This window comes from Diabrotica undecimpunctata, chromosome 4 (genome assembly GCF_040954645.1).
Source record: "Diabrotica undecimpunctata isolate CICGRU chromosome 4, icDiaUnde3, whole genome shotgun sequence".
In the NCBI taxonomy this organism is placed as follows: Eukaryota; Metazoa; Arthropoda; class Insecta; order Coleoptera; family Chrysomelidae; genus Diabrotica; species Diabrotica undecimpunctata.
The window spans coordinates 27,877,231-27,901,337 of NC_092806.1; the positions used below are offsets into that span (position 1 = coordinate 27,877,231).

The 24,107-nt window shown below is 31.7% G+C and overlaps 3 protein-coding genes across 4 annotated transcripts; 1 reads left to right on the forward strand and 2 right to left on the reverse strand.

Annotated features, from left to right (window-relative positions):
* Positions 1-1,288: 1,288 nt before the first annotated feature.
* COX6B (Cytochrome c oxidase subunit 6B) lies at positions 1,289-21,851 on the reverse strand. Of its 2 annotated transcripts, none has more exons than XM_072529196.1 (2): positions 21,703-21,851; positions 1,289-1,710 (listed from the first exon to the last, which is right to left on the reverse strand). In XM_072529196.1, exon 2 carries the CDS (start codon positions 1,706-1,708, stop codon positions 1,460-1,462), a length of 249 nt encoding a protein of 82 aa, XP_072385297.1. In that variant the 5' UTR covers positions 1,709-1,710; positions 21,703-21,851; the 3' UTR covers positions 1,289-1,459. The 2 variants fall into 2 exon arrangements, with proteins under 2 accessions (XP_072385297.1, XP_072385298.1); XM_072529197.1 differs by lacking the exon at positions 21,703-21,851 and adding an exon at positions 3,512-3,660.
* On the reverse strand, positions 20,354-21,485 carry LOC140439348 (uncharacterized). The gene is given in 2 exon segments (XM_072529195.1): positions 20,354-21,415; positions 21,417-21,485. Coding segments are annotated over 2 exon segments (945 nt in total). The 5' UTR covers positions 21,471-21,485; the 3' UTR covers positions 20,354-20,524.
* A 407-nt stretch (positions 21,852-22,258) lies between the features above and the next one.
* On the forward strand, positions 22,259-22,832 carry LOC140439353 (huntingtin-interacting protein K). Its single transcript, XM_072529201.1, has one exon. It carries the CDS (start codon positions 22,390-22,392, stop codon positions 22,744-22,746), a length of 357 nt encoding a protein of 118 aa, XP_072385302.1. The 5' UTR covers positions 22,259-22,389; the 3' UTR covers positions 22,747-22,832.
* The last annotated feature ends 1,275 nt before the right edge of the window (positions 22,833-24,107 follow it).

Genomic DNA, 24,107 nt, shown 5'->3' on the forward strand with positions numbered 1-24,107 from the left:
CTGCTTGCAAAATGTTTGGGTAAGGGGTATTTAGATTTGAAAAATTTATCAGCTAGTGTCAAAAAAAATGAATCTTCAAAAAAACATTATTTAAACAATTGTTTAAGTTTAAAAAGCAAACTATTGACATTGCTTTAGCTGGACATATTACTTAATTCAATAAGTATTTTATTTTCATATTCAAATTGATGTGACGATTATTTTAGCAAAACAAGAACTTGCATTTCGCGGTCAGGATGAGAGCCATCATTCTTCAAATATGGGTAATTTTAAACAAATTTTTAATTTTGGAACTAAACACAATCAGAAAATCTAGGATCATATTAAAAAAACAGAAGGGGTGTTAACGGGTTTGTCAAAAACAATACAAAACGATTTAATAGATTGTCTCGCTGATTAGGTACAATTGAAGCTCAATTTTTTTCTATACTAGCGGACGATACTACTGATGTAACCGAAAAATCACAGTGTATTATTTTATCAATCCGTTTTGTTAACAAAATTGGTCAGATAACAGAAAGATTTTGATTTGATTTTTTAACATATGATTACAAAAATAAATTGATTGCTCAATGTTACGATGGTGTAAGTGTAATACCCATTTTCTTTATATGTATAATGTTGCTGCCAAGAATAATTATTTTTTGACAAGTTAACTTTACATTTACTTACCAAACACTAATACAAATTATGAGATACAAAATTAAAGATTTCACAGTAACAGTTCTAATTTTTTGGGTGATAGTCCTTGGCTCTTAATCGCTGCTCTACAATCGTTTGCCCAGTTGACATTTTTTCCTTGCCAAGTGACTGACCCGCCTAAATTTTGAGGTCTTTCCTATGATATTTTGGACTTTGTTTCCTTCATTACTTTTTCTATCTCTTAATGTTATTCCAAACACAGATATTTCCATTTTTCTTTATGGATGATGTTTGTATGTACATAATGGTAGTATGTACATGTTAAAAGTTTTTCTAAACTAATTGTAATATTGTTATCCTTAATATACTTTTCAGCTCAGAATAAGCTGCTCACCCTATATTTACAGCTCTAAAAATTTCATAAACTGGGCATATTCTAATTTCCTGTGATAGATATGTATATATCTTGACCTATTTAATTTATGTACCAACGCTTTGAGGACCACATTTTACATAATTGTTTTTATTGAGGTCATCTGCAGGCAGGCCCACTTTTTGTATAACGTAGTGTTTGTGTATAAATATATACAAAAATAAAATCAAACAGAAATCCATGAATGGACTACTTTTGAATACATAAAAATAGTTACTAACTCATCTTTTTATTTACATATTTGTTCCAATATATATCATTATCAACTGCATAAAGTAACAAAAACCCGCAGGGTATTATATTTATTAACACAAAGATTTATATGACAGCATAATGTCCTTACGAATAAACTATTTATTAACTAGTGTGTAATACAGGAATAATTTAAATATTTCCAGCGAAATTTCCTTCCTCTCTTTGACCATCCCATCTCTCAATCCAGGCATTTGGGCACACGGAATGGAACACTTTGGAGAAATATTCACAGGGCTTGTAATCGCTTCCCCTCACTTTTTGACAACGGTGGAAGTCAATGTAGCTCTGGTAGCAATAACGAGTTTGGTTGGTGTTTGGAAAACGGGGATCAAAAGGGGCAGTTTTGAAAATTTCATCCTCTTTAATAGCTGGAGCCATGGCTGAAAAACAAAATTGTTAAATTAAGCAAACAGACTAAAATTGCAAAGCTTAAATTTAATTGGAAATTAAATATTTTGTATCACTAATGAAATAAAAACATTTAATTTCGAGTATGGCATCAACAGAGTTATGGTTATGGACATGAAATGGGTCAAACAAAAATTTCTAATCAATCTATAGAGCTTTTATAGTTTATATGAATATATTCATCATCAACATCATCGTTAAGTAAAATTAAATTAATACATAGATTATGCCTCCACAACAGTAGGCTTAAGTGGTTCGAGAATATTTCATATGTTCTGCTTGCACAGTCATGATCTGGAATATTTATACATATCACAGTATGGTGGAGTATGATGACATATTTGGAAACAATAAGCCTATAATAATACATGCAATGAACTAATTCAATATTTGTTATATATTTTTGAGTTATAGCTTTTTTGCATGTAATACCTAGCATAACACTTGTTTCATAAGGAAGTAACTTCTTAACTGGACATAAGATAAACAAATAACATGTAACCATATTACCTTGTACAATTGTACACATGCTAAATATGGTAGTCATTGGAAAATCAAAGAATCCACATGTATTCAAAAACATTGATTTTGTACACTACCATACACTCAAAAGTAAACATGAAAAACTTAAATTTTATGCTTTGTGAATCTTGGAGTGAATTGTAGCAAACAGAGTGCATTGCAATGTAAAAATTATAGCCAGAAATTTTCAGTACTCCTAGTAATGATCCTCAAATCACTGTCACTTCAGAAGTAATAGATCAAGTTGCTACTGAGACACAGCTTGGTCAAAAAAATTTGGTATCATGGACAAATGAAGTGTGTTTCAGCAAGTTCTACTCCAGTAATCAAGACAGTGAAGATGAAGCCTTTGTAACTATTCCAAGCAAAAGATGTGATCAGTGTGTATTTGAGCCTGATATGCAATGAGCTGACGTGAATGATGCATCCTATAATGAACTATTACTTTTACAGGGAGTGAGAAATAAGACTATACTCTCGTGATGTATCAAAGAAAAATAAAAAAAAAAAAGAAATATTTGCAAGCTTCCTAAATTTATTTATGTAGGTATAGACATTTTTCTTTAGTTCACGATACATATGAATCTTAGAAATACATTTTCTGGTGTATAACAGACATCAATATTTTAGTTATAATTTTGTTCTTTAATAAACTCTATGCTGTCTATTATGTAGTTTAATTCAAGCTCTATATCAATTCATATTTTATACAATACTCATTTTAATAAGTACATAATTTTTTGGATTACAAATCTTATAAAAATATTCAGCAGATTGATACTCTATAATCCAATAGCACATTTTAAAATGTTTGTCAAATTACCCCGAGTCAACTGTATATCCAAAAATGAGAAGGGTAAAAAATTAAATAAACGGACAGAAATTCCAATCTGTACCAATACAGTAGGATACAAAGTGATGTATTCAATATGTACCATATTGCAATATATACAACATAATATAAAGATAATTCTTTTATAAAATCAGAATATGTTATTAAATTAGGTAAATTACCTTCAATATAATTTATAACATTTGTCATGAAAATGGTCAGTGAGAGAGGCTTATGTCAAGCAGTGGAATTAGAAGGCAGTTGTTAATAAAAAATTAGTTTCGCCATGCATCTATACAATAAATATTTTGGACAATATATGACCTAACAACAATACACGACCATATTGTTTATTCGGTTTTCCTTATTTTTTGGAAGATAGAAAACTAGAGAGCAAATTGAATATGAATAATATGTACCTGAACATTTAATGAACACCACAGTCTCGACACCTTATTATCACATATATTTATTATTATCACAACTAACAATATACTGGTTTCTGATTTTTACTTCAAAATAGAAGAACCCGCGCTTTGATAAACGCTGTACCAAGTTCCCTAAGCAAAACGAAAACAACAACAAACCCAACCTCCATACATCAATACACAAACAAACATGGAATCGGGCTAAATGATTGGCTTTAAGATGACCTAGAGAAGGGTGCATGCGTGGTCTCGTGACGTCGACGTGACGAAGCTCACGTACACAAATAATTCTCGTCGTATAAAATTATTATTCTTCATTCATTCAAGTTCAACTGCCGCTGCCGGCAATCGGCTTATGTACAGTCTCACTATTATTAAAATTTACTACCTTCCAATTATGGAGCTATTTTATCTGGAACTTTTATTAAAGTAGAATATAATATGGTTCATACAGTGGCGGCTTTTGGGGGTAGGCAGGATAGGCCGGGCCTACCCAATAATTTTAAGAGCTTTAAAATTGAAAAACATATATTTAAAAATTATGTTAATGCATGTAAATAACTTTTAAATGTACTAAATCACTCAATATATTAGCGTCCGTTAAAACAACTAAGTTATTATATTACCACAGAAAGCATCGAATCGTATTCAGGCATTTTAAATATCATTAATAGGTCCGATCGGAAATGGCCGACCCAGCTCACATAAGATCCCCGTACAATCCCCCCGCGTTTGAAGTTAAGCAGCTTGCCGGACAACGATTTATATTGTCGTGTTTATGCTTGCTGTTTAGGCACCAGACGATCGGGCCTACGATGACCATCGTTGTCACTTGTAACGTAATTATCGAATTGTAATACACATTTTCTTTTAAATTATGATAAAAAAATATGTAACATAATCTATAATTGTAACATATTTTTAAACAAACAACACAATTGCAAACAAGTGCACGGTTGCCCAAATAAATTTAAAAAAATTCGTAAAATTCGAAGAAAAAAAATCACATTGCGTGATTTCTATATCGCCTGATTGTATGCAACTTATATATGTGAGATTGTTTTATAACTGATACATAAAAATGAGTTTTTATGACGCTTTACCAGGTTGCAGTAATAGTAATGTTTATAGCGAGTGTTTGGACATTGTTGTTTCACTATTGGAATCGCCATTATCTAGAAGAACTGAAATTGATAGAAAAAAAAAATTATTATGAATGGAAGGCCTACTCCAACATTGCGAATTGACCAAAAAGATGGGAAAAAGGTGCGTACTTTTAATTGCTCTTGGTATGATATCTACAAATGGTTGTCTGGAAGTATTACGAAAAACAGACTATATTGTTGGCCGTGTTTGTTATTTTCTAATAAGAAATATGTATAGAATTGTGAAGGATACTTTGATTTAAAAAATATGTCTGCCTCCTTAAAAAAACATTCCAGTTGCAAGGACCATTTAAGTAATTTGCTGTCCGTTAAGGATGTACAGAAGAGGGCGTTTTCTGTTCGCGATTTGCTAGATGAAAAATCAAAAATCGCAAAAATTAGATATAACACAGAAGTTAAAATGAACAGAGAAATCATTAAAAAATTAGGGGGGGGGGTCATGACCCCGTGACCATAGGTATGTAATTTGCTGGCTTGGCCTACCCAAAATTTTACCACACCAGCCGCCACTGGGTTCATATCGTAATATTGTACATATCGTTCCCTTGAAATTTAATAGGACCAAAAAACATTTGATATAAAAATCGTATAAGGCAAATAATTAGATTAAAATTACGAAGAAATGATCATTTTTATTTCAAAGTATATTAAAAATTTATAAAGAAATAAGAGTGCGGTAAAGAGAAAATTTAACGAAAATTGGTGGCAGACAAAAAAAGTTGATACAAAAGTTCAAAAAGTAGGTACCGTTTTGATCAAAATTTAGATATATATATACGTGAAAAATCAGAACGTATAAATACATTACAGCGAAATACTTTTTTTTTATTTTTAATTTATAATTTAAAATTCATATAGCTTTCAAAGATCGTCAGACTTTGAAGATATGATAATTGGAGAGAGCTCCCAGATTTAATAAAATTTTATTATTTTTTGCCTATTACATATTCGGACTCCAGGTATCCTTTGACGCCAGGTTTTTTTTATCTTCTCCCTACATGCGGGAAGAAATAAAGCAATGAAAGAAAAAAAACAACGCAGTCTTTCATCTACTTTCGAAGAGTACTGAAAAGTTGTTAGGAGGTAAAGTACCTCTTGAAGGAAAGCTTCGACATCAGACGCTAAAGCCTATCCGAAAGTCACAAACAGATAATATTTTAGGCCACAATGTGGAAGGCGTACGATGTCGAACGACTCTAATCTACAATGTTGTGTTGACTATTAACACTTACTTCAATTCATAATGATCGGAAAGATCGTAGATCACAGAACATTTAATAGGAGAGAGTGATATTTATCAGTATCGTGTAGCTCGATAAATTACTTAAAAAGTTGAATTTCTCTTAATCCCAAAAATATCATGCAATATGGCACCTCCGATTGGTATCTTAACTAATATAAATTTTTTTGTTTCGGTCCATTTATCTAATATCATTTAAATGATTCTTGATTAATGTGGTTTGAAATAAATGAGAAAATGTTAATTAATCGCAATAAGGGGTCAAGCTGTTGCCTCATTTTCCCACAAGAAGCTTATGCCTCTTACTTTTTTCGGCATCCAGTACCACCAATTGTATTGATTATTTTTACTCTCTGCAAAGTGTTTATTTTTTTACCCATTAATTGTTCCACTAACAATTAAAATTAAATGCTTGATCAATATAGAATCAAGCATTTAACATTTTAAATTTATCTTTATAAAGTAGTCAAGCTACAATTTGTTGAAAAATGTTATAAAAAAGTTTAAAAGATACTTAATTGATTTTTACGGCAGTCTTCTTATCCTCCACAGAAGAATTTACTTTAGATAATATTAACCTGGTTCAAGCTATGTACATACATGCGTAAAATTCTTCTTATCTTGTTTCAACTTCCATATCGAAAACCTAAAATTGATTAAAAGAAGTAAGCAAACTTACCAATACATTAACATGTTTCGGTTTTACCTGTTAATAGATCCGTATATTCCAAAAAAGTTTATTTATTTGATGCGTACGGTATGAGACGTAAAATAATAAAAAGAAAACGAAATAAAATATTTACTAACACAATTTTGTAGAAGTTTGTATTATCAGTTTTTACAAAATAGTTGTTATAATGTTATTATAATACGCACAACCAAATTTATATGGAATCACCATGTATTTCAAATTAATATTTTTTTCTTTTGAAAAAACTTGTTATTGTTGCGAAAAATAAAGGTTTGTTAAAAATACACAAACCAATAAAACAATCAGATAACACTGATCGGTACGGTATAGATTATTTTAGTTGTAAATTGAACGAAAATAAATAAACTAACTTACGCTTTCAAAAAGGAAAATATTGCTTATCTGGGTTTAATGGATGTGCAAAGGGGGTCTTAAGAATAGACCAAGATAAAGTCGCCAAAAAGTAACAACGGCTTGCCAGGATCGTTTTATTGTCCAAGTAGTTGGAAGAGATCCAACAATTTCGCATCCGCAACTCCAAAAGCAGTTTTTGGAAGGTACGGGTTAAGCACTATACAGCACTAGACAGTTACGGATTCCCGAGTTAAACAGGCAGCACAAGATTCACCGCCTAAATTAGTGTCTTTAATACCAAAACTGGAACATTGGAAATTGGCAAAATGTACTATTTTCAGACGAACCCAGGATTTGTGTAAAATCATATGACCGATGAATACGTGTACTTAGAGGGCGAGAAAGACAAGTGAGAACGGAAATAGCCAGATCTGTCCACAGACCTAAAAGAGGAAATGTTATGTTCTGGGGAAGTAATATGGTCGGTGAAAAAACTTCTATCATTTCAATTCAACCAACTTTAATAGCTCTAAGGTATGTTGATTTGATTCTAGAACCTCTAGTTAGACTTTGAAAAAGTGCAGTAGGAAAAAATTTAATTTTGATGCATGATAATTTACCTCCACATACCAAAAGAGTCACTACAGACTTCCTTGAAGCAAAAGATATCGCTATTCTATAGTGACCTGCTTGCTCACCCGACCTTAACCCTACATCACATTTGTAAAATATGCTTAAAAAAATAATTAGACCTCGCCGGAATAATACACAAAACACCGTACAGCTACAGTTGCTCTAGAAGAAAGGAAACAACCCACCACAATAAAATGTTGACAATTTGTTTAGGAGCATGTCCATGCGAATCGGAGGTTACATAAGTCTTAGGGTTAGTAATACAGACTACTAAAAAAAAACATAAATAAATAGAAACAATTTAAACATCATTCCTTGTATATTGAAATTTTGTATTCTATTGACTTTTAATTTCAATTTTCTTATTTAAGAATTTAATGCGCTGCTTTAATCTTTATATATTGGTGATTGATTAAATTGTTTTAAAATAAATATTCTTTGACTCTGTAGTTGTTTTTTTTAATTCGCTTAAAATAATAAGAAATATCAGATGATTCCATATAAGTTTGGTTGTGTATATATGATTATGAGTGTAGTATATGTGATATAGAAAAAGAGAGGACCCAGTAATACTGAATTTACAACAATTATTTTTTGTGTAAGTAGGTACACATTTCTAATAATTAGATAAGTAATTGATCAAAATTTGTTGAGGGTAGGAAAGTTATAGGGAAATGCAGAAAAATTAGATGATTACAGTATGGATATAATTGCCTTGCAAGAAATTAAATATCAAGAAAAATAAGAGGTACGAAAGAGCAGTTACTCATACAACTTATTATTACAGTGGCAGCTCAAGACAGAATAGCGATACTAGATTTATGATAAATGGAAAAACCTTGATAAAATTTATCGTGTATGTACCAATTACAACTACATAAGCCCATACTAATAAGCCTGATGTAGAAATCAAAGATTCTTTCCATGTACTACAACAATGCAATTATAGTAGGTCATAGATTAGATGAGTATGCAATAATATACTTCGACATGTAAAGTTCATTAAATCTCGCAAAAATCGTTGGCTAAGTCACTTGCACCGAATGGACAATGATAGGAACACAAGAAATATTACAAAATGAAATTATGTCAAACATAAACCACGAGGAGGTCCTACAAGATTTGAGATGTGTTGCTTCGAAGTACTACCTATGACAACCAAAAGAATAAAAGTATCAGTTCTTGAAAATATTAACAACCCACGGCTTCAGTATAGCATCATATTTACAAGACTATTAAACAGGTTATTTGAAAACGATTTCTGTACTTTACAACAAAAAACGTGTAATTTTAATAACAATCATTGTGGTTTAGTCTCACAATATTGTCATAAGATTAATGAAAGAAATAATAGAGAAGGTACAAATATGAGCTAAGCTTGTAAAATGGGCTATGGCAATATTTTCGATACAACTGTCACCATCTATTAAGTAACACGATATTTTTTTGAATGTTAGTATATTATAAAACTTACCACTAATTACAGATTCCTTCTTCTCTCTTCTGACAAGCACAGTCTTGTGTAGAATGAGTTAATGTTTTACCGTTCTTTGGTGATTGTTTTCATCTCTAACTAGTGAATATTTATATTAAAAGTGATTTTTAACCATCTAAATTAAGAAGGTTTATATTTTTATATATTGTTATAAATATTTTGAAACTTCAGTAAGATTTAAAATATTCAAAAGGTTCTAAAAATTTTGCCTATTTAAAATCACAGACTGAGGAAATTGCAGTGAATGAATCTCGCGTTCCTGGAATTTTCCCTCTTGACAAAAACATCTTTTCGGAAGCGGATTTTCTTGCTGCAGAAATAGAAAAAGGAAATCGGGAATAATTTAGCTACTTGTAATTCCAAGCAAAAGATCAACCAAATTTCAATTAAATATAGGACAACCAATTCTAGATGTTCAATTCAACAAGAACCATCTACTGGAATACAAAGAAAATTTCTGGCGCCTTATGACATTTCGCCAATCCCGATTTCCAAAAAGAAAACCACTAACAGAGGAAAAAAAAGCATCGCAAGCAGCTTTAAGTACCTTATCCTGTTATAAAGACGAATTATTGCAAAGCATTGCAAAAAAAGGTAAAAAGATGATAAATCAATAAAAAAGAAGGTTTTCTCTCAATCAATTACCGCAAAAATCTCGAAGGAAAATAAAGTTGAGCTAGCAGGGGACACTGAAAGTGAAAACGTTGAATCACAGCTAAATTTAGAGGATATATATTTAGATGAAGATAATATGCCTGGCCAGAAAGAACCACACAATTTAGATGCGGAATGCAGCTTCTGTGAAAGCAAATTTTCTGATGACCGCAATGGTGAACTCTGGGTTCAATGTTTGATGTGTTGCTAATGGTGACATGTTGACTGTGCAGGGGAGAATAGAGATAGTGATGTTTGCGACTTCTGTCGTAGTGACTACTATGTATTCTTTTATATTATATTCTTTAATGACTTCAGAGGTTTTTCCAATTTTGTTATTTAATAAGAGCTTATACAAGTAATTCGAACTTAAGATAGGACGTCTGAGATGGGTAGGGCATGTAATGCGGATGGAACAAAATTTCCCAGCTAGAAAAATGCTCCTTGATAGACCCATTGGTCAGAGAAGAAGAGGAAGACCGAGAACAAGGTTCTTTAATAACATAGATGAAGACGTGAGAAATATGGGAATACGTGCTTGACGGCGGAAGGCGATGGATAGCGACGACTGGAAAGAAATTGAGGAGGCTGGGACCCACACAGGGTTGTAAAGCCAAAATGATGATGATATATAAGTAATTTCTATCTATTTATTACAGTAGCCCATATTTGTTTCACATTGTCCAAGGTCCTTTCATGATCAAAAAAAATATATTAAAAAAATCCATTCTAATTAAATCAAAGAATTCTCCGAATATTGATAAGAAAGCGGCTAGTTGAGATATAAGTCCAAGAACAAATATTATAAGTCGAAAATACGCGAAATATGTTAAATAAATGAAACGGTAACCCATATTTGTAACTTTTCTAATAAAAAATAATAATATCGTATGGCATTTTTGCCGGCGAGATCCTTCCGGCGCCAATTGCATCTTAATCTTGTTTCAAGTAGTAAGTGCCGATGCGCACACTAGCTCAGGGGGATCGACGGCTTAACGTGCCCTCCGAAGACCGGTGAACGTCTCGTATCATTTTTAGAAATGAAAACATCGTTGTTGGTGTTGAGATAATAAATAATATAAAATAATGTCGAATAAAGAATAATAAGCAGTGTGAAACATTTCAAAAGGAAATAATTTAAAAACCCTATAATATTACAATTACGAGTAACTCCCATTACCAGCATGGTGGGATAATGGGATGTCAAAAAACCTTACTAGATCAATATTTAAATTTGTTTAATGGCTAATGGTACGGTTTAAAAAAATTATTTCCTTAGGTGGCTTATACTCCTCCATCTTATATAAACATACTAACACAGTCTGAGTTTCCTCCTCCTAAGAGCCTTCTCTGTTGAGGTTGGCGATCAACATGGCAAATTTCTCTCTGTTCTGGGCTTGATGAATTAATTCATTTCCTCTTGTGTGGGTCCAATCTCTGATGTTTCGTAGCCTAGATTTTTTCTTTCGTCCTATGCCCCTTTTACCTTCAATCTTGCCTTCTAATATTACCTGGAGCTGCTCAAATTCCCTATGGCGCATTATGTGTCCTAGATATGACGTCTTTCTAATTTTGATAGTATTGACCAGATGAGGGCGTGTGTTTATTGCTCTTAGTACTTCTTCATTCGTAGTTCTGCTGGTCCAGCTTATTCTTAGCATTCAGCGGTACATCCACATTTAAAATGAATTTAATTTGTTGACGTCATACTGTTTTAATGTCCAGGTCTCACAGCCATATAGTAATAGAGACCACACATAACACTTTAGTGTTCTCAATCTTATTGAGACTGATAGCTTGGGGTTACAGAGCTTTTTACGCATATTCATGAATCAGTCTGAGTTTAATAACCAATAAACTAACAGCTCTTGGTATATATATATATATATATATATATATATATATATATATATATATATATATATATATATATATATTATGGTAATATACAAGGGTGCGGAACAGTATAAGGAAGTCCAGTTACTCATTTGTCGTAAGGTATACAAAAAAAATTGAAGTAAAAGTTAAAGCATAGGTACATAGACCATACTTTGTAAATATTTTCAGATATACCGGGGCACCCATATTGACGGTAGATCAAATTTATCTCATTTTAATGAAACAATGGCATTGGTTTTGCAATGTTATATGAGGTTGTTTAACTCTTGTGTTGCCAACCAAATAAATTTACACTATTGGCCAGCGGGGTACCCATATACTACTTTTTATGTAAAATTCCGCTGTAACTTAAAAAATAAAAATAAGCAAGTATTTTTGTTACACTTCTTTCCTAGCACAAATACCAGTTCCTCCAAAACCAATCAATCAGTTCCTTTTAAGAAAAATTCATGTTAGTAATAGTAACAAAGCGACAGGAACTATAAAAAATAGTTTAATGTCAAAATTTTAAGCAAGTTTAATGTCAGTCATAGCCAACTAGGTAGAATATTGTGTTTTCATTAATATTTTACACACCAACAATCTTAACTACTTGGCTATTTTGATATCCCATCCAATATTATCTAACAAATTAAGGATCAGTCTAGTTATTAGTTTCTTTTCAAAAAATTATTTCTGATTGAATATTTTCAAGGTCAACTTAATAAAATTTTACTTAATTTTTGTTGCAATTAATGTGTGGCTCAAAGAATCACGAATCAATCACAAATTAAAGCAGTTAGGTATATGGAATGCTTAAGAAATAATAAGGTACCATAAAATAATATTCTAATACAATTCTAAAATACAGGGTTTTCCATATAAGATAACTTATTGCGAGTTTCGACCAATCCTGTATACGAAAAATAAATATTTCGCTACGTTAATAATTTTGGATAATAGTAGACTATATTAAATATCGTTTGAACATAAATAGCCTTTTGATGCCAAATATCTACAATTCTGCAGGGTGTTGATGTTGCTAGGAAATTTAAAAAAATCTTAACTACCTCGCATAAAATTGCAAAACCTTATATTTCAAAAACGAGAACATCGAGAACAGTCCAAAAATGTAAAAAATATATAGTGTGTTCGATTAAAAAGAAAGATGTTTGTTCCACTCTGTTAATATGGGTGGCCCTGTATATTTGAAAATGTTTTGATAATAAATATGGCCCTATCTATGCTCCAAACTCAATAATTTTTTTCCTATCCCTTATGAATGAATTATGAATCTCATAAAATAATGAGTAATTGGACTTCCTTGCTGGCATTAATATTGCACCCTGTATATTTAATTATACTTTATAAGTACAACAAAAATATTACTCAGATATTAAAACTTGTACCTACCTTTTTTCTAGCAATCACTGATCCTGATACTTTAACGATCGAGTTAAATTACGTGAAAACTAAATGTACACATAAACACACAAACATAATTAAAATTGCAGATACACATACTGCAGTAAACAACAGAGTATTAGATTTTAATTAATATTCTACAAAGATATGTCAATACATTAAATAATATAAATATTACAAATGTACACCAACAAAGGGTATCCTCGTGAAAGGCAAAATGTCCTTGCTCCCAGAATTCAATTTTTTTTCCTGCTTTTACGTTCTATGTGATTAAAAAATAAGACTCAGCGCAATTTTAGCCCCCCCCCCCCCCCCCCTCCCCCCAACCCCTACCGAAGAGGTAAATTTTTTGATTTTATTTTTTAGGTGGGATGCAATAACAATTTCAAAAATTCGCACACATAGTTGAGGCTTTTACAAAACTTGTCTAATTTTTTATAGACCCGTGTACATAACCTAAAAATGCATTTTTTTTTTTTTTCGAAAAAAGCGTATAATTTTTTTTTGGAGGTGGCTACAGGTCCAATTTTTTTTTACTTTATGTATTTGATCAAAAACTATATCTCTGATTGTTTTCAGATTTTTTCGTAAAGAGCGTCATCTTCAAAAATCCGAAAAATTGTTTTTTTAGGGGATTTGATATATTTTGAAGTCTATAAAACGAAGAAAATCCCCCAAAACTCATAAAAAACAGTTTCGGGTTTTTGGAGATTTCGTACCTTACGAAAAATAATAAAACTAATCGGGGCTGCTGCCACCTAGAAAAAAAAAAAGGACAAGTATAAATAGGGGAGGACAAATATTCAATGAGGCAAGTTGATACAACGGACCGGGGCACATTGATACGGTCTAATATCTGGTGCGGAACTATACTAGGAAGAATCCCAATTGAGAACTTCGAGAAAGCCTATGAAGCCGTCAAAGTCCAAACGATGTCTCTGCAGGAAGCAGCTATGGCCTTCGGGATCGACAAAATGACTGTTTACATTTGTAAGAAATAACGACAAATCCGACGGACAAAAGATTACAATGGGATATGCTAAACCAAGATAGATTTTTCTGAAGTCTGAAATTGAAGAGTATATAATCCATTCAACGAACATTTATTATGGACTCATAAATAGTTCTTAAAACATTAAAATATTAGCTTATGAACTTGTTATAGCTAATAAGAATGTCATTGCTGTACCTGATACATGGGTTAGCCATAAAATGGCTACAAAAGACTGGTTCACATTATTTATGAAAAGACACAATCGACTATCAATCAGGGAGCCTGTAGCTATGAGCCTTAATCGTCCAAACAGCTTTAATAAAACCAATGTTATTCTATTTTTTGATAATTTGAAATATGTTTAGGAAAATTACAAATTTGAAAACAAGGGTATGTGGAGTGTCGATGAAACCGGTGTGTGAACAGTAGAGGCCAAATAAAATTGTAGCAGAAATACCATCCTTGTTTGTTAGTTTTGGACAACCATGAATCACATGTTTCTATTGAAGTGCTTAATTGACGATTTAATGACGCACAATTCAGATAAAACAGTGATAATTTACGATATTCCTGGCATCGTGAATTTGGCACTGCCCAAAGCAATAAATCCTACGAATATTATTTCTGGATTTCAAGCCACAGCAATCGCGCCCTACAACAAAGATGTGTTTACTGATGCTGATATCTTGTCAAGGTCAGTTACAGATAAAGGATAGAGATGACTTTTCAAAACAGCGCTGTCGAAACTACCCAGGCTGGGACTAGTCAAGTTGAGATTATACAGTCACAGGAGCACCAATCTACGTCTTCTGCGAGTAAGACTGTTTCTATACACCTGTCCACGCTGACTCTTCAACAATCGTCCCTATCCAAAAACTAGAGAGGAAAAATAATAAAAAAGGGGAAGAAATCCTTGAAATCTGCGGAAAAAGTAAAAAAATAAAATGATCAAGACTGGCTTAAAGGAGAAGATGAAACAAAATTTCAAAGAAAATGATCAAGGTTGAATCTGTATCTGAGGAAGAGGATGATACCTTGTGTCTCATATGTTTGGAGCCTTACTCGAAATCCAAACCTGGTCAAGACTGGATACAATGTATGTCATGTAAAAACTGGGCCCACATTGAATGTGACAGACAGTAAAGTGTACCATTGTATTCATTGTACCTCTGACTTTGAAATTAGCTATTCAGACAAAGTTTTGAACAAAAACATCATAATTTGTGTGAATAATATCAATAATATATTTTACTTTTCACTTTTGTACTTCTTTTTGTTAAATAAATACTTACTTGGAATATCACTTTAATATTCCATTTAATGATTAATTTCTGCCTTAATATCCAAGTTCATATTAGCTGCCCCCAGCTAATATGATATATTGAAATATCATATAATGACAATATCAAAAAGTTAATATCTTAGAAAAATTTGCAACATATGAAAATATATCGTAACGTTTTTAATAGGAAAAAAAAAGTTAAATTAAAATACGAAATTTGTCTCAACTTGCCCCGCTCACTCCTACGCTATGCATTGTTAGGTTACATACACTCAACCTAGGGGTCTATAAATATAGACAAATTGTGCCGAGTGTTATTTTTTTAATCACAAAAAGTAAAAATATAAGAAATTTAATAATTCAGGTTAATGTCACAAAATATGTTTAACCCTTCCACCTATAAAAAAACCTCGATTTGATATATTTTGAAGTATATAAAATGGAGAAAATCCCGCAAAACCCCTAAACAGTTTTTCTGATTTTTGAAGATGGCATTTTAAATACATAAAATAAAAAAAATGGTCCTGCAGCCATTTCCAAAAACAAATTACAAAAAATACGGTTTTTTCGAAAAAAAAAGCATTTTTTTTTAGGTTATGTACACTCAACATACTGTGCCTGTGAATTTTTTTAAACTGATTGCATCACACCTAAAAAAAATAAAAACAAAAAATTTACCCTTTTTGGTGGTAGGGGTGGGGGGCTAAAATTGCGCTGAGCCTTATTTTTTTAATCGCATCACACGTAAAAAAATTTAATTCTGGGAGTGGGGGCATTTTGCCCATCTTAATGAGGGATACCCTTTATTTCATTATTTTTTATACAAAAAATAATCTGATACAGATTGTTTATCTGTTATTACAGAAATAATAACTATTATATCTGAACTGAAAACGTTGTTGGATGAAAAAAAGAAAATAATTCCCATTTTCTAATACTCAACAAAGGTATGCCAACAAATTTTTCAAAAATAAAACATTTTGCCCACAGAGAAACATATTTTTTATCTATATTAACATCAGTATCACCGGCTGAATATAGAATTATACTAAGTGCAAAATTTGAGATGTTATGCCTGTAACACATTCCTTTCAGTAGACTTAAAAAAGACAAAACACCATTTCAGTAAACTACATTATCTCTCAGTGAAAACTTTGGGCTTTATATGATATTAATCGACTGGGAAATGTTTTAAAATTTTTGGGTATAAAAGAAAAGGAATAAAAAGTCTTAAACCATTAGCAGTTGTATTTAGTAATGCAGCTGTTAAGAAGTTATCTCATGTGAAGGTTTTTTGTTGGAGGTTGAAGGTTGCAAAACCCATTTAAGTGTAGTTTTTAAATGGTACGAACATTGTTTGATAAAACAAGAATTACACAGAGCTTTTTTAAATGACAGAAGAGGAAAGGCAAGCAAAAATTACATAGAGCGGTAAAACCTGGCATCTAAAGATCATATAAAATCATTTTAAATTTGATTAAGAAGTTCTTGCAATTTATCAAGACAATGACCAAACTGGTTGAAACATCCAAAACTTTCATTGCGGAATTTGGTGGGTCAGGTGAGAATTTTAGTGATATTAGAGATAAAAGATCCAATTGGTATCTATGATTACATCATTTTTAACATACTTTGTTAATTAAAAGTATTTAAAACAAACAATGAGTAATCATAAATTGTTTTCTCATTGTAAAGAAAATAGTTATAACAAACTATCAGGTAAGACTTGGCAACCATGTTGTTTGCCATTTGCTAAAAATTTGTCCTTTACTTCCTTTGTTTATTTGTAGACAGATATTGAATACACAATTTAAGTTAAATTTCTTTCAACCAAAAAATAATGTGTGATATTTGACACTTCTCTGTATATAGTGTAATAGTACACTATATACATAACACTTTATCATGCGGTATCGTAGGGACAAATCAAGATTACGGGTAGTGAGTAACTGTCGCATCTTTAAGAACGTATTTCTTGCTATTTGACACAAATATGATAATTGTTCCTAACAAGTCTAAAGCATCATGGAAGAGCATACACCACACATCAAAAATAGAGAGTTAGCAAGCTTGAGTAAAAATAATAAGAAAGAAAAGATGTCCCATAATTCAAAGTTATGTGTAGCGAAGGTTGGACTAATTTATTTTAAATTAAAATTTTCATCTTTTAATTTTACAGTTTATAACTTTTAGATAAAAAACTGCCACTGTTTTTCCACCAAAGTGGAAAGAATTTTTCGACAAGGGAGTCATGTGTAATACTCTTACATTACATTGAAGAACATCTTAAAAAGGTTTCACAGAATTCTCTTATTTTTAGGATAATAATTGTGGTATCCTCACCTGATGCTCTAACAAATAACCAAATTGACTACCTGCTTACAGTATACTCCCTCTATAACGAGGTACATTAGATGTTCCGTGAAATTTCTATTGAACGTTAACCCTCTATAGCGAGGCAAATTTGACTATAACGAGAGAAAATAAGATTGAAAAACGTGTTTTTTACGTTTTTGGCCCGGCCGTGGCCATAAATAAATGCCCTTTTTAACTGCCGCCCGCAATAAACTTCTGTTTAATATACCGACCGATATTATGTTGTCGGAAATTTACAATTTATGTGTAAGGGTTTGACCATTCGCACCTAATAAACTACGTAAAGAAGCTTAAAAACATGACAAATGAAACAAATTTCACCAGAATTTCATTTCACAGTTGTTTTTGTTGTAGATGTTTATCGTTTGTTTCCTGATTGTGCTTTTGCGTCTTGAAAGTTGTGTTGTACATTACATAGTCACATAGATTACACACTGTGACTCCTAAAAGAAAAGCATTTACTTTAGAAGAAAAAATTAACATCCTTAAAGATGTCGAGAACGGTAAGAAAGCAGACGTTTGTCGTTCAAGTTCCACTCTATTTACCATGCTCAAAAATAAACACAAGATTTTCGAAGCAGGTTCGTCTTTTTACGGTAAATCGAAAAAACTACGTGCCGCAACTAATAAAGAACTCGATACTGCAATGGTCACATGGTTTACCGTAAACAGGGATGCGAATGTTCCAATAAGTGGACCACTCCTTCAAGAAAAACAACATAGTTTACGCAGGCGCTAGGTGGTGATGAGCCGTTTTAAGGCCAGGCCCGAAATAACGTGTGCATAAATTTGCGTTGAAGCGAAGAGTGTTTCCAAAGAAGTCACCGACAACTGGTTGAAGGCATGGCCTACAATAAGACAAAATTACAGTGATAATAATGTTTTCAATGCCGACGAGCTGGGACTCTTATTTAAATTTACTCCAGATAAGACACTCAAATTAAAAAATGAATGTTGTATAGGTGGCCAGTTATCAAAAGAAAGGGTAACTGTACTCGCCTGTGCCAACATATCCGGTTCCGAAAAAAGGAAGTTAGTCGTCATTGGGAAATCACAAAACCCACGATGTTTCAGAGGTTTGAATCAACTTCCTGTCACATATAAATTTAATAAAAAATCGTGGATGAAAGTGGAGAACTTTTGAAGTGGGACGTCATTGTTTTTGATCTTCCGACGGATAGTGAAATTATCGCGGAAGTAATAAATTCGCCGGCGGAGCGCGCTATCGTCAGTAACGAAAGTGATGAAGATGGAGAAGACAATCGCGGTGAATCTACGAAAGAACGTCCTAATAGACAAGATGTGGAAAGTGCTTTAAACATTGTAAGAAACTTTATCGAAAGACAAAACGCAAATGAAGAAGCATACAACTATTTCCCACCTTTAGAAAATGTGATAGATAGAATGATACTGAACAATTTAAAGCAGTCAAAAATGACAGACTTCTTCCAATTGCAGAAGCAATAGTTTATGTTATCCTTGAAAATACGCTTTATACATTATGTAGTTGGAAAAAATGTAGGTACAGATTTTTTGTTTTAACATATATCATTGACAATAAAAGTAAACAACTCTTTTTTGTTTTAATATATTTTTCATTGACAATAAAATTAAACCAACTTTTTTTTCAAAAACGCCATTCAAAAATAATTTAGCATCTTATATTGCTCCGAATGGCTTCACTATAGAAAGTTAATATTTTAGAAAAGTAGATATTCATATGTATGCATAGTATTATTGTTGTCTGATATAACGGAATCAGATTATAATTAGAGGTAATTAGTCTGCCATTTCAGTTCTCGTTATAGAGGGAGTCTACACTTCCAAAAACTACATTGAAAGCTAAAACATAATCAATGAGAGTCTAACAATTAGCGACAATTGAAACATGTGTAGGAACTATATTCAAGAAGCAGCAAATAACATCCATGGTGAATGAACTGATACAATCAATACATAAGGTTAATCTAAAACTCATCTTTGTTTACTTCTCTCCCCCAAACTTATTTTGATAATATGAACCTGTTCCATTCCAAGGTTTAAAACTGTTCAAGTTACAATAATCCAGAATAACAAAATATTTCAAGAATATACTCATATTTTTACCCATTTCTTAATGATAACAAAATACCTATATTTTCCTATCTACAGAGATGGTCTGCCTTCGATATTATTATACAAATGTGGATGAAGAGCCTGTATGAATGAGACGAACAGAGAAACATGATATATTAAAATGCAGTACACCTTTTAAAAACAAAACTATGACACCACATTCTGGAAAACAAAATTCATTCCTGAAATAAGAATCTTACATATAAAATAAGAATCTTAAGCTGATTTATTAGAATCAATTTTATTATTAAAATTATTTATCAACATCAATAATTAAATTCCATTTAAGATCAAAGACCTAAATTTATATCAGAATTTTTTACAAATATTGCTTTCCCTTTAAAAACGTTCACCACCCATTCATATATAATTCTAAACATATTGAAACAGTTGAGAAATATGAACAATTGTCCGTATAACTTGTAGTGTAAACAAAAGTTAAAAATTGTTGTGAAAATTTAAATTTTTTGCATTTTATCTATTCAATTAATTTTAATCACAAATAGGTGGAATATATATGAATAAATAACAGATCATTAATGTAACTTTAATTATAGCACTTTACAAACACATACAAAAATTTACAGTTAAACAAACCCCTAAAAATTATGAAAGCAGTTCTTTTTGAAAATTAACTCAAATACCTACTTAAATTAAAACTAGATATATAAATAAAACAAAAGATTGTTAGTATAATATTTTCATTTTACAAGAGGTCTAGACTTGGAATCATCATCACAGCATGCAGCTTTGTACTTTCTCACCTCACTCATATACATAGACCAAGCATCATGTGATGAGCTCTCCTCAGAAGTTGGAGGCTTTGGTTTTTGCACCATGCCAGTTTTTAATACTTTACCACCTCTTCTCTTACCAAATATTGGAATTGGTTTTGGAGCTACAACTGGTGGAGGTTCTTCAACTTTCTTTTGTTGTTCTTGCATTTTCTTAAACATTTCTAAAAATGAACCATCATTTTTGAAAACATTATCTTTTGTAGTATCTTCTACTGATGGATTAAATTGAGAATTTATATCTTGCATATTAGTATCTCTTTCTTCAGATGATCTTTGAGGAGATCGTCTGTGCTTTAATTTACTTGATTTATATGATCTTGAGTGACTTTTTGACCTAGATTTAGATCTGGAATGTTTTGGAGATCGTCTTCGCTTGTGTCTATGCCTTCGATAGTAAGATGGTGAGCGAGATCGACTTTTAGAAGAACTGTATCTTCTCCTTCTATGACGAGAGCGGGACCTTGATCGTCGAGATCGGCCCTTAGATCTAGATCTAGAATGTCGTCTTCGAAATCTCTCACGAGATTGACTTCTAGACTTTGATCTAAATCTGCGATCTAAGTACCGTTTCTCATACTCAACATACTCAGGATTTTTTAAATATGGATTGACTAGATCTATGGGTCTACCTGCTGGCTCGTTTTCCTCATCTTCCCTTTCTATGGACATTTCTTTCTCTGATCTATGGCCTGGATCATCATTAATTTCTTCTAGTAGAAGATCTTCAGTTCCCGGAGGCGGGGGTATATTCCATTCTACAGGAACAGGATTCATCTGTGGGAAGTATGATGATTGACCTACAAGAGAACTTGCAGGTATAATTAAATGCAAAAGGTAAAAAATAGTTCATCTTGCTGGTAAAAGTTTGTAAAGTGCTATTTTTTTAAAATAATGCAATAAATTCAATAGGCATTAAAATTAACTTTGCAGAGAGATGTTAGATAATCAATCAACCAACTCCTTGTTGACATGCCGAAATAAAATAGATCATTATAAAAACATCTAAATGTGCAAACGAACAAATTCACACCCTAAATTAAAAGTAATTTCTCACAATAATTTTACCCTACAAATAGCAGTACCTGAATTAAATGCTGGATTATATTTTCCTCAAAATTCTTTTCCAAAATATGTCTGCCACTTTAGCTGAATGAACAAAAGTACGACTAGCGACAGTTGGCGATATGGACCGATTTTTTACGATTTACATTTTATGTAAGAGTATGTTCAGAATATCAGTTGAAATGCAAATGACCTTCACGTAAATTCAGGACCATAAAATATAATAATTTATTATATTCTCAAGTCAGGGTCAGCATGTCAGCAATACTTTTGCTATTTTATTTATTAAACAGTTTGTTATTTCCACTGTCAAAGTTGTGAAATAAAATTAGAGAAAAAAATTCTTTTTGTTTATAATTTGAAACATCTGTTTGCGCAACTTGAACAAAACTTGGATTGACTTATTTATGTACCTTGCTTGATGGCAAAAACGTAATTAATTTTTATTTCTTGGAATTTAAAACAAGGTTGTTATTTAAACTCCCATGAAAAACCGCCATGCTAATCACAGAATAAGAAATTTAACTCCTAAAAAGAAGAAATTTTAAGATGAAAATGGCAATGCAGGCAATGGGCATCACAATCAAATTACGTCAAGACGTCAATTGTCAATGCGCGCATGTGAAAATTATAGAAATAGAAGTTATATATTTATTTTTGAAATAGAATTCTTTAAATTGGAAACTTAAAATTTATAATTTAGAACAATGGCAGATGATCAAGCAATTAATGGAAGCGCTGAAGACTTACCAGAAAAGAATCAAAAAAAAGTTGCCAAATACGATAGTGGAGCAGCCGATCTGGAAAAAGTTACAGATTATGCAGAAGAAAAAGAAATATCTACCCAAGATGTAGCAAATGCAATATCAGCTATAGGTGATAGAAGAAATAAAGATGCTTTAGAAAAACAAGCTAGAGAAAAAGAACTGTTGAAAGTATCAATTAAAAAGGAAGATGTGGATTTGATTGTTCGCGAAATGGAAATATCTAGAACTTTGGCAGAAAGGACTCTTAGGGAATATCATGGGAATGTTGTAAATGCTTTGATAGCATTGACCAATTGAACTTTATTATATTAAAAAGAACAATTTTAGTCCTGACAGTAAGAATATTTTCCAAATAAAACAGTGAACACTATTATTTTTTGTTTTTACAAAATTGGCACTGTTTAGGTGACAATGAACCTTTTTTAAGTGTAGTACTTTACCATGTCTACTACTATGCATTTATTGTTACTAAATTAATTAATAAGGAATGATTTGTTCCAAGTTGGTAATTAAGAATTGTCTTGGATGTTCTATGTATTACTGTAATTTGTCAACTAAAATGTAATAAGAATTAGATATATAGCAGTTTTTGTATATTCTATTGATGGATAATTCTGACACATTTGAACAGATTATCCTTAAATGATCTGTTTTTTTTTTATCCAATGATGGTTGGTTAATCTCAATTGGTTGTGTTGAAGAAGCCTTTAGAGTTTTGCTGTTTATTTAGGAAAAATGTTAAAAATTTATTTAATAATTTTAGCAATTCTTTATGACCAACTTTTTTGTACATCTATAACTTTAATAGTAATATAAAAGCCCCTTCCGAACTAAGTTGGCCCAAAGTCATATTTTTCAAAAATTTGTTTTTAAGGAGCTTTATTGTGATCTTCATTTATTCTTATTTGTATAACACCAAATGTTAAATCAATAAAACTAATAACTACAACAGGATAAATCTAAAAAAATATACAATGTAGGCACATAATCGATTTGAAAGTTCACCATTTAGTAACGCCACCTTTATTCTTTATGATCTCCAAAATTGTTTGAGGCATAGTTTTAACTAACAATACAAAATTCTGGTGTGAAGGAATCCCATCTTTCTTGAAGTCTGCTTCAATTCAGGAATTGTTCTAGTGGTTGGTTTACAGCACTTTTTTCATCTCTTGCTAAAAATTTTCTATGGGAGATATATCAGGATCTGAAAACATTGTACCATAGTTTTGCATCCATTTCAAACTCTTTTGATGTATGGCATCCTACACTAGCCTGTTGGAAGACAAAATATTGCAGTTCCTCCATAATAGATCAAAGAGATTGTTCTAAAATGTCCACATATTTGATTATATGTAAAATTCCTTCAATAATATGAAATTTTCCTACACCTTTATTGTAAATATCTATACATTTCATCCCAAATCGTAACTGATTCAGGAAATATCACTTTTCTTTCTACACAGTCCAGTCAGGAAACTCATGTTTGCTGCATGTTCAGCAAATAATGTGAATTTGACTAAACCCACTTGAGATCTTGACTCATCCCTCCATTGTATCGCCTTCCAATGTTTAAAAGTCTAGTCCTTATTTTACTTAGTCCACTTAACCCTATTTTTCTTTTGTGGTGACATCCAAAGTGGCTTTTCTTAGCCTGCAAC